General features: G+C 42.6%; 1 protein-coding gene across 27 annotated transcripts in view; it reads left to right on the plus strand.

Annotated features, from left to right (window-relative positions):
- The first annotated feature begins 3477 nt into the window (after positions 1-3477).
- Positions 3478-16581, plus strand: part of RIMS2 (regulating synaptic membrane exocytosis 2) — a 587005-nt gene continuing 573901 nt past the window's right edge. For all 27 annotated transcript variants that reach the window (XM_065903249.1, XM_065903253.1, XM_065903241.1 and 24 more), the window contains exon 1: positions 3478-3783. In XM_065903249.1, the coding sequence (XP_065759321.1) occupies positions 3608-3783 (176 nt within the window). In that variant the 5' untranslated portion in view covers positions 3478-3607. The remainder of the gene's footprint in view (positions 3784-16581) is intronic.

The raw sequence follows: 16581 nt of genomic DNA on the forward strand, positions 1-16581 counted from the left end.
CACTGCCAAGCATTCCCTTTAATAGGAAAAACACATGCAATTGTTCGAAGTAAAGAAATGTAAAAAGGAAATACACTTCTGCTTTATCCAATCCTATAAGAAATCAGGTGTCCCAGCGACACCAGCTTATGCACGTTGAGTTTTATACGCTGGCATTATCTCTAGGAAGGTGAGAGGTAGAAGGAGTTCTGGGAGACACAACTGCAGGCACTCAGCATACTTTGTGACTGGCAGAAAACAGTGTCTGGCCCAGGATGTGACTCTACTATAAAATAAGCCACAATTGCTCAGTTTGGACAACCTCTTTTAAGTTCACATTATATGTACTCAAAATAACTAAGCCATTTTAACCTCTGGGTAGTCCCTTTCTGCTTGGGTTGATAGCTGGTTGGGGAATGGAGGTGGTGGTGCTTCAAATCTGCCTCAGAAATAGTTGAATAAGGTAGAGTGTTCCACCCATCCTTTTTGTTTTTAGTTCTATTCTCCTTTCTTTTAAAGGAGCTTTTAGTGTATTTTAGTGGCAGTGAGGCAAAGGTCATAGATATATATGTATTTACTGTTACCTGTCATTGCATATTAGCAGAAAGGAAAATGTGAGTGTTATTTAAAAACTCAATATTCCAATTTTAGGTTAAGAAAAAAATCAGTCTCACTAGAAGTGTTCTTTTGGTTTTCCACTTCTCAGTTTCTCCTCCATTATCTTTTATTGTAACGCACTTGGTATAGTTCCCAGCCTTTCCTATGTTTTAGTCACTTAGGAATTTTCAAAATGTACTCTTGACTAGAGTCCTAACGCCAGAGACTGATTCATTTGATCTAGGGTTAGACCCAGGTGGTATTTTAAAAAAGTGCAGCTAGGGTTTAACATTGCCATGGTTTCAAACAGGAGTAAAAGTAGTTGCCGTGCTGCCATTTACTAGCTGGCTGACCTTAGTTCTCTAGTTCCCATAAAATGATGAGGTTGGAGTAGAGATATATAATAATTCTCTAACTCTATAACAAAATCACATAAATGGGGATTCATATGATCTCACCAAACTAACTTCAAAGAGATGAAAACTGAATTATTTGGGGGTGTAAGAGTTTGATTTGAAGTAGGTGAGTAATATAAACAAGTGAGTAAATAAATAAAAGCACTTAAGTAAACTTTTCCCTTACAAGGGGTGGAAGAAAAGAAACAGAAGACATTTATGCTTAGAAATCACAAGAGACTTCCAGGGCAGCTTTGTGTATCCCCAGCCCTCTTAAATTGGGAGCTAGTCAGATGCTACCCGGGGAATGGGGAGCGGGAGGAGGAGAGAGTTTGCTACACACCAAGAAGATAAATATAATACAAGTCCCCAAGGCCTTACACTACTCCTCAGACGATAATCTGGCCTGGTACTAAACAAAGCTAGCGTGGAAGGCGGGGTAGGGGTGTGTACGTATACGTAGATACACACACACGTACACGCACCCCACCTCAGTCATCCACTGCGCTTGCCAAGAGCAGGCAGAAGGGGTGATCCCTGGCAATGAGTCCTCCTGGCCTCAGCTCTACCGCTCTCCACTAGCTCCCTGTCCCGCCCTACCTCACTCCACCAGAGAGTTGTCAGGGCGGGGCTCAGCCCTACCCATAACACAGGGCAGCGGCAGCCACTGCCATGCTCCAGGAGCTGGTTTTCTGTTCACTCTCAACCTCTTTCATCTTACCCGTCCCTGTGCTTGGAAAACCAGACTCTCCCACTAACCCCATCCCCTGCTTCCCTGCCACTTCTCTCTAGATAAGGCCCGCCAAAGAGGGCCAAATAGAACGAAGCCCTTGGCCCAAGCATCGGCTGATCCTCTCTCCGACCGATCCTTAGTCCTTCGCCTTCACATTTAGAGCCTCCGGTCTCCACCTCATCCGCACACCTTTCCCAGACAAACCCTAACTCTTCCAATGGCACTTCCCAATTCTCCAGCCTCTCCTGCGCCCTCAGTCAATACCTCTCCCAGCTTTCTTCGCCAAGAGGATCCCCCGGGGAACCAACCCCCCCACCCCTAACACTTACAGTCTCCCTCCTTCCAGGACTCCGCCTTTGGCAGCTCAAGAGCCCCTCCAAGCGCTCACACTTTTCCCCCTCCAGCCTGACACCTTGCGCTCCGCCCCGCGCCCCCCACCCCCCCATTCCCGGTTCAAAACCCTTGCGAGCCCTCACTCCCGGGTCTCACTCAGTCTCCGGACCCGACACGCCCGCCGCCGGTCCCTGCGCTCCCGGTTCTCTACCTCTCCAGCTGACCCACAGGGCTCTCCATCCACCTCGATTCTTAACTCTTCCCTCTCTCCCGACGCCGGCTCTCAAGCTCCCCTCTCCACACCCCCGCCCTTGAAACTCCCGCTCTCCTCCTCCGCCCAGCTCACTCTCTTCCCTTCCTTCCCTCCCTCCCACCCCATAGCCTCTCCCCGCCCGGTCCCAGTCCACTGATCGCCTCCGGGAGGGGTGGGCGCCGCCCGCCGGGCGTCCGCGGTGCCCCGGCCTCCACGGCCGGGAGGTGACGCGGCCCCCGCGGGAGGAGCCCGGGAGGCGGAGGGGCGGAGGAGGCGCGGGCGGCGGCACCGAGCGGCGGCGGCAGCAGCAGCAGCAGCAGCGGTGGCGGCGTAGGGAGCGGGCCCTCCGCACCCACTCCAAGGACCACAGGGGCGGTGGCAGCTTGAGGGACTCCTGGCGGGCGCGTTGATGTGGAAGGACCCGCGCCCGACCCTGCTGCGCGTCGGAGGTCGCTGGGATCCGGACGCTGGCAGCCGCGAAGCCCCGGCCTCGGGACTGTCCGCCGCTAGCCCTTGTCATCCCTACTCCGCTTTCGCTTCCCCGCTTTAGCCCAGAGGGGTGGTCTCCAAGGCTGCCCTCCCGAACCCGGCCCTCTCCTCGTCGTTTCTGGAGGGGGGTCCTCCCTCCGCGGCGCCGGGAGCCCAGTGACGCGTCGGTCGGCGGGACGGCTCCGCAGCTTCTCTGGGAAATTCGTCCCGGCTTCCTCACTCCCCTCTGCGCTCCCGCCTCGGCGCCCCTTTTGGCTCGCGGGACGCTGCCTCCCCCGCTCTCGCAGCGAGTTCCCGGGACTCCCCCCAGGGGGCTGGGTCGCAGCCACCCCTGTCTCGGCTCCCCAGCAGCGCGAGCGGGGCCCTCCGCCTCCGCCGGACACCCTCGCGCCCCGGGCCGGCGCGCCGCCCTCCTGCCCGCTCCCTCCAGTCACCCCACCCTTATCGCCGTCCCCGCCACCTTACTCCACCACCCTCCCGGCGCAGCTCCGCGCCCTCCGCGGCCCGGCCCGGCCTCCCGCTCCTCTTCTCGCTCCAACAGCTCACTTGCCAGCCCTTCGCCCCCCGGGGAAAAAGAAACATTTCTCGGAGCGCACTCGTCAGCCCTGCCTTCCCCCCCACCCCGCCGCGCTCGCCCTCCCCTCCCCTGCCCCCCCGCTCTTTTCCATCTTGGGGGGGGGGGGCCGTCGCCTGGGATTGAAGGCCATTGATTTGTATGTATTTGTCCCGGCGCCGGAGGCTGCCCCAGCCGCCCGCGCGGGTGCCACCGCCGCCGCCGCCGGTGGAGTTGCCTCCCTGCTTCCCTAGGGTGGTTGGACTCCGCCAAACATGTCGGCTCCTATCGGGCCGCGGGGCCGCCCGGCTCCCACCCCGGCGGCCTCTCAGCCGCCTCTGCAGCCCGAGATGCCCGACCTCAGCCACCTCACAGAGGAGGAGAGGAAAATCATCCTGGCCGTCATGGATCGGCAGAAGAAAGAAGAGGAGAAGGAGCAGTCGGTGCTCAAGTAAGGACCTGACTCCATCTTCCCGCCTCCCTCCCTCCCTGCCCTCCGCCGTCCCCCCGCCCCCGGTCGCTGCCCTGCGGCCGCCGGCGCGCCCGGGGATCGCCGCCCTCCCTTCCCGCCGGCGGCGCCTGGGCCACGAGGGTTGTGACCGCCGCCGGCCGCCTGGGCTAGCTTGCTGGGGCTGTCAGAGCGCAGGGGTGTGTGTGTCGGGGAGGGAGAGCTCAGAGGCCGGCCGCGGCGAGCCTGTGGGCGTTGTAATTCCCCCTCGGCGTCCTTCGGCTTGCCCCGCCGGGCCAGTTCGGCTGCGGGCCCCGCGGGGCTCGGGGCTGAACGGGGGCTCAGCGCGTCCCTGGTCGCTTCCCGCCGCCCCCGCGCGGAGGCAGTGACTGGGGCGAGGAATCCAATATGGCCGTGCACAGGTGCTCCCCGGGCCGGGACCCGGGCGGAGGCGCGCCGGCCCGGGAGGAGGGCGCCGCCGGGGGCCCCCGGGGGCGCGGGGCGCTTCTGCCCCCCACAGCCCGCCCCACTGCGGGAAGAGCAGCACTGCCCACTGTCGCCCCGGGCAGGAGGGCGGCGGTGCGGGCGAGGGGGCCTGTAATACGCGCTGTCGTGTCTCGGGTGGGTGTGCGGCCGCCGCCATCTTCCAGCCCCTCCCCCTCGGCGGGTGTGTAACACCCTGCGCTCTGCCGCTCTTCCTATTTGCAACTAGTAAATCTGCTTAATCCCGAAGAGGCTCCGAAGGGACTCCAGTTCCTCCCGTTACTGCAGCTTGGGATGCTTCCTACCTTGTGAAGTTCTACTCCTCGTGCTCGTAGTCTAGGCAGCGGGATCTTGAGGAGGGTGGGACAGTGAAAGCAGCACCCAGGCACCCAACACAGTTTAGTGACGGTGTAACTTCAGCACCAGGGAACTGTCCAGAGAGAGAGAGAGCGCGAGATCTGCAGGCGTTTGAGATTCCTTTTCTTGTCAGTCTAGCTAAGAGATGTGTTTCAGCAGGTTTGCTTTTAAATGTTTTACAGTTCTTTGACTTCTCGGTTACTACGTGAAGGAGATTGTGCAGAACATGTGTAACCGTTTTTTAATGTTTTTCCAGCTCAATTCTTTCATTTTTTGCTAGAAATGTATTATTCATTAAGATTACTTTGTACAGTTTGTATACCAAATATGCGACAATTCTTTCGTGTCGCCTATTTCTAAATTATGCTTTCCCCATATTCTCCACAGAAACACATAGTTGAAAGTGTAGAGTTCCTCTGGGAAGGAACTAACACACTGACCTCTAATCGTGTAAATTCCAAAAAACAGGTAGTTGAATTCAGTATTCTTTAGCACTTAACAACCCTCTCTACACATATATATTTACATATTTTTTTTTTTATATTTACATATTTTAATGAAAAATGCTACTTTAAATTATATAACAAACTTATCAAATATCTTTACATGTCCAAGAAAAATACTAGTTCTCAAAAAATACTGAAGGACTAAGAGAGGAAATGTGCTTCTAACATACAAACTGAAATAAAGAATTGCTTCTTCAAAACTAATTTCTGGGTTTGAATAGTTGTTTGGCAATGTGATTTATTAGTAGGCTTGGGAAATGAAAAAATAGTAAGAGATTTAAGTAGCTTATTTCAACTAGTAAAAAATAAAACAATTATTTTAAAGAGCTCTTTGAGCATACTTCTACCTTTTGCTTAACTTTACTAACAATGTCAACGTTTTGATGACTTAGAGTTTGATATTTGGATATATGAATCTGTATTTTCTTCTTATTTTTTTTTTTTTAGCATGACTGTGTGCAGGGGGTCTTTTTTTTCATTTATTTATATTAGTTGGAGGCTAATTACAATATTGTAGTGATTTTTGCCATACATTGACATGAATCAGCCATGGATTTACATGTGTTCCCCATCCTGAACCCCCCTCCCTCCCTATCCCATCCCTCTGGGTCATCCTAGTGCACCAGCCCTGAGCACTTGTCTCATGCATCAAACCTGGACTTTTCTTATAATTATTAGAAGTATTGCCAAAATGATGCTCAAATTAAATGTGGTTTTATTTGTTTGACTCATACTTAAATGTAGGAAGTGTTTTTATTTTTTTTACGGCATGCAGAATTTTGGTATTTATGGGCTAGTTCGCTGTAGTTCCAAATCTATTTATTGTTCCAATATATAGAAACTGAAATGAATTTTTGAGTACTAAATTAAGGATTATTTAAGGTGAACTATATGTTATATTAGGAAAATGTGAAAGGGTTTTTTCAGATAGGTACATGTGAGTATTTTACATTCCTGTGTAAACCTACATACTGTGCAAATGCATATAAAGTTTGTGCATTCATATTTGTATAGTTTAGGTCGAAACAAGCATTCTCTAAGAACATAGTCATACAGTCTATGAAATTACATTGATGAAAAATCTGTTTGTGTTTATGTAAAATATCTATTTGCATCTTTACCTAAGTTAGACTTGGAAGGAGTCATACCTCAAAATGATATGCATGGTTTCAGAATTATTTTTGTATTCATTTTAACAAGAAACTATTTAGAGGTTAAATTATAATGTATTTGAAACTTTAATTTTTAATGGTCTTTAAAAATACTTTTGCAGAAACCAACATAATATTGTAAAGCAATTATCCTTCAATTAAAAGTAGATAAAAACTACTTTTTGGCTTTCAAATAAAATAAGATTAGACAAGGAAGATTAGGAAAAGAATAGACTTTATAACAGAATGATAAAAATAAGAAAGATTGTTTTGAGGATTTTGACAATTTACTACTATTTTCAATATTGACTCTTAAGTTACAAATGCTATTTATAAGAAAAAAATAGTAGTAATATTCTTCAATGATTGCTGTTTGCCATTAAATTTTAGGGGCCATTTGCCTGGTCATGACTATACTTTGTTTCTCTTTAGTGATGTCTGTTTAATTGCATGTTAACATTTATTCTGAGAGAAGGTCATAGGCAGAGAGAAATAAACTGAAATTCAAATTCATGTCTGCTGCCTTTTAACAGCTATGTTAAAAAGTGAGTTCACTGTGTGAAAAATTGAAACCATTGGATGAAAATTTTTTTGCATGATCTGTGAGTTTAAATATTCATATTAAGTATTCATACTAAGTAGAGTGTGGATACCCAAGGGCATCATATGATGATGTACTGGATTACAAAAAGAAAATTATTAAAACTTATATTTACATTTCTGTCTGTATTTGAAAAAGAAAGAAATTAAGTTTTATTGATACTTAATATATAGATTGACAATGTGAAGATGCATATAAGTAAATATACATATTTTAACAGTTAATGCCTGATATATTTTTAGTGAGAAAGGTGAGTGATCAAAACTGATTGATACCACTACAGTAAACTCTCTTCTAAGGAGTGTGAATATTTAAAAACTATTTATATTTAATCATTAGCAGTTTCTTCAAGGCCTAGCTGAATATTCACATATTCTGGAAGTCTTTGGTCATCATCAAATGTTACAGTTTTACATATGAGTGAGATATTAGGACTTTGGAAGCATTTTTATATTCAATAGATCCTTCAATGGATCAGCAGTTACTTTTTTTAAATCCTTACATGAATGCCTTTAACAGTTTTAGTTTGGACAACTCAGTGTATCAGTAAAATCTATAATGTTCTTTAATTGATTAAAGTTTTTAAGCCTTGTCTTTCAAGACTGTAAACTTCTTGAGGGCAGGAATAAAAATGTACTCTTATTTGGAGTCTCTGTTTTGTAGCATCCTTAACACCTGCACATGGTAGGTATCTAGTAAGCAATGTTGATTTAACTTCGAGTAATGCTCATTAACAAGTAGTTTACCAAACTTGTTGGAAAATGAAATTTTTTGGACAAAGTGCATAATTTATTTAAAGTTTATATTTTCCAGTGCGCTTTTGTTTTTGTTACTATATTTTGTTTGTTTTGGGTATGATGTGAAAAAAATGTGTGAGTAAAGTAAACTCACTGAAATCAATAGGAAAGTATTTTCAGTAAACATTTATTGGGCTTTCTGCTATTCTTGTATCATAGGCTTTTAGATGAGATGTTTTTGAAACAAATTAGAAATTATGTGTTTCTTGCCATGTAAATTATCTTCTCATACACAGTTTAGATTTTCTGTTAATGTCAAAGGGATAATTTGCTCCCCTAATAAAAGAAAACTATAAATAAAAATTTGCGTGATAGATCAAGGTAATGATTTAGATTATATTTAAAACATAGGTAAGAAGTTTTATATTTTTTAATATTTCAGTTTTAAAATACTTTCCAAAATCAGTTTATAAATTTCTTTGCTTAATAGGTAATATATACATATGGTACAAAATTTCTTAGCTTCCTATTTTCCCTTTCCAGAGGCAACTCCTGTGGCCAGCTTATTTTATACTCTTTCAGAAATATTCTATGCTTTTTTTTTATTCTATGCTTAAGAGTAGATATGTGTGTATATCAAATATTGTGTGTCTCTATATGTATATATGTATGTGTACACATGTGTGGACGTAAAAGGTACAAATATGTCCTGCAGTTTAGTTTTTAGGAGATCAATTCCACATCTATTAATATATAACTCCCTAATTCATTTTAATGGCTGTGTGTGTGTGTGCATGCTAAGTTGCTTCAGTCATGTCCCACTCTTTGCGACCCTATAGACTGTAGCTCACCAGGCTCCACTGTCCTTGGGATTCTCTAGGCAAGAATATTGAAATGGGTTGCCATGCCCTTCTCCAGGGAATCTTCCCAACCAAGGGATCAAACCCAAGTCTCTTGTATCTCTTGCATTTGTACATATATCACTTTCCATATGCATGAATATGTCTCTGGAATAAATTCCTAGAAATGAGATTGTTTGATCAAAAGGTCATAAAGTATAATCTTTATATTTTTATAGTGTATAAAATAAAAAAATTAAATTTTAATGTTGTCACATTTAATTTCATAAAGGAAGTATGCAGAAGTGACATATGCTAGGGAGATTTTCATATATCCTTGCTAACTCAGTATGTGGTAGTCTTTGCCAATAGTTTTAGTGGAAAATATGCCATTCTAAAATTTAATTGTAGTTTTCTTATTATCAGTGAGGTTGAGAGCCATTTACATTTGTTTAGAGCCTTTTGTATTTCTTTTTCTGTTGGTCATTTTCAGTGATTTGTGGAAGCTCTTTATCACTTGTTCTATGACCTTGTTTATGCCTTTATTTTACAAGTCAAGGTTTTTTAAAAATGTATTTAAATTTATTATTATTATTATTATTGCCTTTGGGTTTTGTGATATGCTTAGAATGATCTTCCTCTTTCTGATATTTAACATACCATATTTTTTCTTACAGCTAAATGAAATTTTAAGTGTGGCATGTCATCTAGATGATGTAATTTAATCATGAAGACTTAAATAAAAACCATTATTGTACACGCAGTAACCATGGTCATTGTCAAAAACTGAAACTCCGTAGTTTCTAAGGCTTCAAAATGTATTTTAAAACATTGCCATTTTATGAGAACATACCTAATAAATTTTTCATATATATTTTATATTTTAAAGTAATTAGGACAATTAAATAGTATATTCTTGTTGACAATATATCTTGATAAAAATTGATTGTACAGTGTGATGAAGAGAGAGGTAGTGGAGGCAAGTATGATAGGCCAGATGAATTTTGACTTGAAACCTTACTTTACTAATTAATAACTGTAAGGTCTTGCTTACGTTAATAAGCTCTCTGAGGCCATGTTTCCTCATCTGTATTATCTGAGTAATAACACCTGTCCTGAAGGATTGTTGTAATCAGTATAGACCAAGTGTCCTGGCACAAGTAGGTGTGCAATACCTCATTGCTACTAACTGTCTATAGATAGGAGTCTCTAAACCTTAATTCTATAGCACTTTTGGATGAAATCTGTCGCCCTGCCCTTTCTTTTGAGAGATTCTTTTTCCTGCCTACTAGGAAGTCAAAATATGCCTGGAGGACTTTTAGGTGACTTCATTCTTTGTCAAGGGCTTCCCTGGTAGCTCAGTTGGTAAAGAATCTGTCTGCAATGCTGGAGACCCCAGTTCGATTCCTGGGTTGGGAGGATCCCTTGGAGAAGGGATAGGCAACCCACTGTGATATTCATGGGCTTCCCTGGTGGCTCAGAAGGTAAAGAATCTGCCTGCAGGGTTCAATCCCTGGTTGGGAAGATCCCCTGGAGGAGGGCTTGGCAACCCACTCCAGTATTCTTGTCTAGAGAATCCCATGGACAGAGAAGCCTGGTGGGCTACAGTCAGTGGGGTCCAAAGAGTTGGACGTGACTGAGAGACTGAGTACACAGATTCTTTGCTAGAAAGCTAGGGACAGGGAGAGGGAAGGTGAGTTGGAAGCAGTTTCCCTAGCAAAAACCATTATTAAAGAGCCTGATAACTAAGGTTGTGGTGGTGTTCAGTCACTCAGTTGTGTCTGACTATTTGATATCCAATGGACTGCAGCACACCAGGCTTCCCTATCCTTCACCATCTCCTGGAGCCTGCTCCAACTCATGTCCCTCGAGTCGGTGATGCCATCCAACCATCTCATCCTCTGTCATCCCCTTCTCCTCCCGCCTTCAGTCTTTTCTAGCATCAAGGTATTTTCTATTGAGTCGACTCTTCACATCAGGTGGCCACAATATTGGAGCTTCAGCTTCAGCATTAGTCCTTCCAATGAATATTCAGGATTGATTTCCTTTAGGATTGATTGGTTTGATCTCCCTGCAGTCCAAGGGACTCTCAAGGGTCTTGTCCAGCACCACAGTTCAAAAGCGTCAGATCTTCAGTGCTCAGTGTTCTTTATGGTCCAGCTCTCGCATCCATACATGACTGCTGGAAAAACCATAGCTTTGACTAGATGGACCTTTGTTGGCAAAGTAACTTCTCTGCTTTTTAATGTGTTATCTAGGTTGGTCATAACTTTTCTTCTTTTTAACTATTACACAATCTTTATTATATATGTTGGATTTAACTAGAAGAAATGTTCTTTTTATATATCTTCTTACATCACTTCTAATGAACTTTTGGAAATGTGAGTGTATTTTAGGAAAATATAGGGAGATTAACTTTGGAAAAGACATGTTACAGTTAATGAAGATTCTCTTTCTCTTCCTATGAGCTTACTGAATTATTGCAGAATTTAAAAAAGTGTTTTATTATGAAAGGGAGATAATTTTTGTTGGATTTTGTGATAGGAAATTCTAGAAATATGATTAGAGGTAGGGTTATTAGAAAGAGAAAAGTTGAGAATGGGTTTTGACCCAGGAGTGATATAATATTGTTTCCCCTACTTTCTAAAATTGTTACCAGAAAACTGATGGACAACTAGATAGTATGAATTAGTCTACGAATGAGCAACTTTTATATATATGCATCTCAAAAGCTCTAATTTATGTTTTCCATACAACATAATGCTAGCTAAATGCTTTTTTAAGGTATTTAGAATTAAGAATTTTATAGGGTTTATATATTATAAACATTTAATATTTCTGTGTAACACACATATAGGTTCTATTAAACAGAGATGCTGGATAAATGCTCCTTTACACACAGGAAGAAGATGGAATTCTCTATGCCCTTTAGTGTTTTTTCTTCCAAGAAAACCTATGTTCATCTGGGAGGGAGAAATAACAATTTCACATATCCTGCAACTAGGCTTCTGGGATGCTAAAACTGGGAAAAAAGGATACACTAAATAATATAGCTAAGTAGCAATATAACCACAATGGTGTTTATTGATATTTAGTACTTTGGTATTGTTCAGTTGACAGATGGGGATGGTGCTAACATCCATCTTGTTTTGTTGGCATATGAGGTGTCTATTATGATAACTGTTGTAGTGGTTTGCTGCTCGGGCACATACATGAAAAATCTGTTTTATCACATGTCACTCACACATAATGCCTTTTGACCAAAAGCTGAAATAGTTAATGCTTTTATTAACACAATTTTTTTTTTTCTGTCAAAGTGAATTTTGTTGTGGAGGTCAATAGGTGTTCCTCAAAGATGTATATTCCTTTTTCATAGAGTTTCTGTGCAGTAGCTGTCTAGTCCTACCTTTTCCGTCTCCCCTTGTATTTAGATGAGTTCATGTAATTAAGTTCTGGCTGGTGACTCTTTGTGACACGATGGACTGTAGCCTGCCAGACTCCTCTGTCCATGAGATTCTCCTGGCAAGAATACTGGAGTGGGTTGCCATGCCCTTCTCCAGGGGATCTTCCTGACCCAGGGATTGAACTTGGATCTTGCATCTCCTGCATTGGTAGCCAGATTCTTTACCAGTAGTGCCACCTCGGCACTGAATTTTGTTATCACAGGTTGATCTCTCTTAACGATTGGTCTAAGCTAACGAAAGTCTTACTGCGGCCATTGATTCTTGAATGCAGAATTTATCGGGAAATGTCTTTTCCATCCTCTTGGTGACAAGTTGCTAGCTGTACCCCAACTGAGGATTTGTTGTTGAAGGTTTGAGAAAATGCTTACACTGTGCCTTAATAGAGATAGTTGCTCAGGAAGTTAAAATAGCATATATACTTATGATGAGACAGAAGAATTCACAATGCTAAGGATCCATTTTATAACAAATTGAAGCTTCATGTTAAAGGTTTTGCAGGTTGAAGGCTAATAATTAAACTCTGTCTCCAAATTGAAGTGTAGGAAGAGTTATAGAATTGGGAGGTGAATTTTTATAAGACCAGAGGGAGATACAGTTGAATGTTGTTGAATTTTATCGTTGCATGTTACATATTTTCCCATTCACCATTCCACATCTACTCACTTTTCCCCACTTTGCTGTATACTATAGGAGCTGACCTCTATGGGTTTCCCCAGCAGGTCTCCTTGTCCTTAGACCTCCAGTTGGTTTCCGTTGATGTGAGACGTTGGCAGATTGTATGGAAGGAGGATGACATCAGGTTATTTGTTCCCACGTTTCCTTCACACCAGTCTGGTGGCCCCCTTAGTACAGCTGTTTTCTTCCAGTTCTGGAAATTGCTTTCCTCTGTTGCCAGCCGCCATACTGCACCGTCTCTTGTTGGGTTCCTTAAACCCTGCTCACATTTTTGTAGAACAGTACCTTTATTAAGCTCTCCTTAGTTACTCAGGTTATGCCGTCTGTTTCCTGCCAGGACCCAGCCTGACACATTGTAGTTCAGTAAAATTTATTTGGATTATGAGTGTGAATGAATCGTGACTTTAGGTATTCACAACCCACCTCCTTCTGTATAATCATAGTAATCTTTTTACAAATCCCTCTCTGTATCATGTTCTTTGATTATGCACATCCTCTTGCTCTTTTCCCGATGTGCTGTTTTGTGTCCAGCTCCATTGCTGTGAAGAAATACATCTCTTTGATGTATTTCCACTAGTTGGGTGTCTCTCCTTTCAATTTTCGTATCATTCTGTAGATGATTTTTATAATGTTTCTGATATTCAATATTAGCTGCTAATGTTCTTCTTAGTATAACTGGTTTCTTTGATGTCAGGGACCAAGTTTTAATCATCTTTTTATGCCTAGTGTAGTACCAGGCACACAATTGTCAGTCAATAAACATTTGTTAATAAAACATGCTGCTGCTGCTAAGTTGCATTAGTCGTGTCCAACTCTGTGCGACCCCATAGACGGCAGCCCACCAGGCTCCGCTGTCCCTGGGATTCTCCAGGCAAGAACACTGGAGTGGGTTGCCTTTGCCTTGTCCAAAGCAGGAAAGTGAAAGGTCAGAGTGAACATGGTCGTCATGGTAATCATTCTAATTTCCTCACCCTTCCCCAGCCCTCAAGTATAATCAGTTACCAAACCCTATCTTTATTATCTCCGAAATACCTTTGAAGTCTGTTTCTCTTCGTCTGCATTGTCACTGCATTGTTTCATGCCTTTACTGTGTTTTCCTTGATCATTTCTAAACAGGGATCTTTACTTGAGGCTCACTTCCTCTCGCCCAGCCTCCCTGTAATAGTGCTGCACTCTGACACAGTTCATTTTACTGTCCCTAGGACTCTTTAGTGCCTTCCCATCACATTTACGATGTCCAAACTTCTAGTCCCTTTGTAATGTTTTATCAGTGTGAAATCCTGGTGGTCTTTCATGAGCATTATCTGTTTTAATTGTATTGAAGTGAGTCCCCTATTTTTTTTTCCATCTTCTGTTGTAATTTAGCATGTACTGTTCTTTTTGACTAGAAAGCACTAACCACTTTTCCCTGGCTAAGTCTCACTGATTCTTAACTGAGATTCATCTTAGGTTTCCAACTTTGGAAACTGGGTTAGATGACTGTTTGTGCTCATATAACTCTTATTTATGATACTTTCAGTACCTTAATACTTTTTGGAAGGAAAGTTATGACCAACCTAGACAACATATTAAAAAGCAGAGACATTACTTTGTCAACAAAGGTCTGTCTAGTCAAGGCTATGGTTTTTCCTGTAGTCATGTATGGATGTGAGAGTTGGACTATAAAGAAAGCTGAGTGCTGAAGAATTGATGCTTTTGAACTGTGGTGTTGGAGAAGACTCTTGAGAGTCCCTTGGACTGCAAGGAGATCCAACCAGTCCATCCTAAAGGAGATCAGTCCTGGGTTTTCATTGGAAGGACTGATGTTAAAGCTGAAACTCCAATACTTTGGCCACCTGATGTGAAGAGTTGACTCATTTGAAAAGACCCTGATGCTGGGAAAGATTGAGGGCAAGAGGAGAACAGGACGGCAGAGGATAAGATGGTTGGATGGCATCACCGACTCAATAGACTTGGGTTTGGGTGGACTCTGGGAGTTGATGATGGACAGGGAGGCCTGGCGTGCTGCGATTCATGGGGTCGCAAAGAGTCGGACACGACTGAACGACTGAACTGAACTGAACTGAACCTTAATACTCAATAGCCAACATTTGTTGAATGCTTACTGTGCTATTTTATATATTTATCTGATTCAACCACTACAACCATCTTATGAGATAGTTATTACTTTTCCCAGTTTTACAGGTGAAAAAAATGAAGACTTAAGTTGGATGCTCAGTTTTCAGTATGGAGCTAGGATGTAAGCCCAAGCAGTCCTATTCCACCAGAATTTGTACTTAGAATCCACCTGCAATCAGAAGACTCGGGTTCGATCCCTGAGTCGGGAAGATCTCCTAGATAAGGGAATGGCTCCCCACTCCAGTATTCTTGCCTGCGAAACCCAATGACAGAAGCCTGGCGGGCTACAGTCCATGGGGTTGATCACAGAGTTGGACACAACTGAGCAACTACGCACAGCACAGCATGATAGATTAAGCCACCTTTTGCTGGTGTTCCAGTATTTACTTTACTTTTTTGCTATAGTGTCAAGTATGTCTTTATTTGAAATACTAGTTAGCATTTTAGAAAATTCTACCTCCCCCTCAAAAGATTTCTCTGGGCAATAATAATGGTGGTATTGCAGGGGTAGGCAGCCTTGAGGACAAAGCATCTTTGTTAAGACCAGGTTCAGTGTCTAGAATATGAGATGGTAAAGTTGATTTCTAGATGATAACAAATATAAAGAACATTAGCTTAAAGAGTATTAATATATGGCCGGTGACCACTCTTCAAACATGTTAATAAGAACAAGGTAACATGGTAACAAACTTGAGACAAAAAATGAACCAGAAAGTGCATGTAATAGCTGTTTCATTTCATTCTATGGCTAAGATTACCTTCAATCAAAAAGACTTTACCTATACCTCATGTTTAAATCTTAAAAAAATTTCCCCCCTTTTTTGTAATTTTGTTTTTATGGTAAAATTCCAATATATTTTTGTCGGTATGATAGTGAGAGCCTAGAGTACCCCTAGAAATGTGTTGTTATACCATTGGTTGTCTTAGCTGAGATCTGAAAAGTAATGTGTAAACCTGAGGAAAGAGAAGTGCAAATTTGGGAATTAAGATTAGTGTTCAGTTTTTTCCTTAAGCCTGTTCCATATAGGGTTTTCTTTGAATTTGAATGTATCTCTACAGTGCAAGCAGGAGTTGAAGGAGGGAATGAACATTTCTTTAGTGTCCATTATGTGCTAGGATACAGGTTACAAAGCTTATGAGTAGCAGAACACAGATCTCTGCCTAGACCTTTTAAACTACAAAACCCAATCTCTTTCTATCACATTGCTGTTGAGTCTCATACGGAAAACAGTTAGCCTAGTGCTGAAGCACTTGAATTCTGGAGTCAGTCGAGCTTAAGTTTGAATCCCAGCTTTGTTACTTGATAGTTGTGTAGCTTACTGTCTTTATCTGTAAAATGGGGATAATAATGCCTACTTCATAAGCTGTTATGAGGATTGAGTTTACATTTGTAAAGCCCTTGGAAGAGTTCTTAGCACATAGTAAACATCATGTAAGTGTTTGTTAAATAAATAATTTAGCTGAAAGAGGGAAGCATTGATAACTATAGAGACTATCAATCTACTTTATCTTCAATAAATACTTTTATGAAAGGGGCTTCCCTGGTGGCCCAGACTGTAAAGAATCACCTGCAATACAGGAGACCTGGGTTCTATCCCTGGATTGGGAAGATCCCTTGGAAAAGGGAATGGTTACCCACTCCTGTATTCTTGCCTGGGAATCAACCTACTTTATTTTCAGTAAATACTTTTATGAACACCCAATATTTTAATACCTATTGAAAAGCCATTGCTACATTCTTTAATAAAGTATGACCTAGATCTTCAAAGGTTATAAATATTGTCCCTTGTATTAGTTTTCTGCTACTAACAAACTTACTGGCTTAAAACAACAGAAGTTTATTATCATGCAGTTCTGTAAGTCAGAAGTC

The sequence above is a fragment of the Muntiacus reevesi genome, chromosome 12 (assembly GCF_963930625.1).
Source record: "Muntiacus reevesi chromosome 12, mMunRee1.1, whole genome shotgun sequence".
In the NCBI taxonomy this organism is placed as follows: Eukaryota; Metazoa; Chordata; class Mammalia; order Artiodactyla; family Cervidae; genus Muntiacus; species Muntiacus reevesi.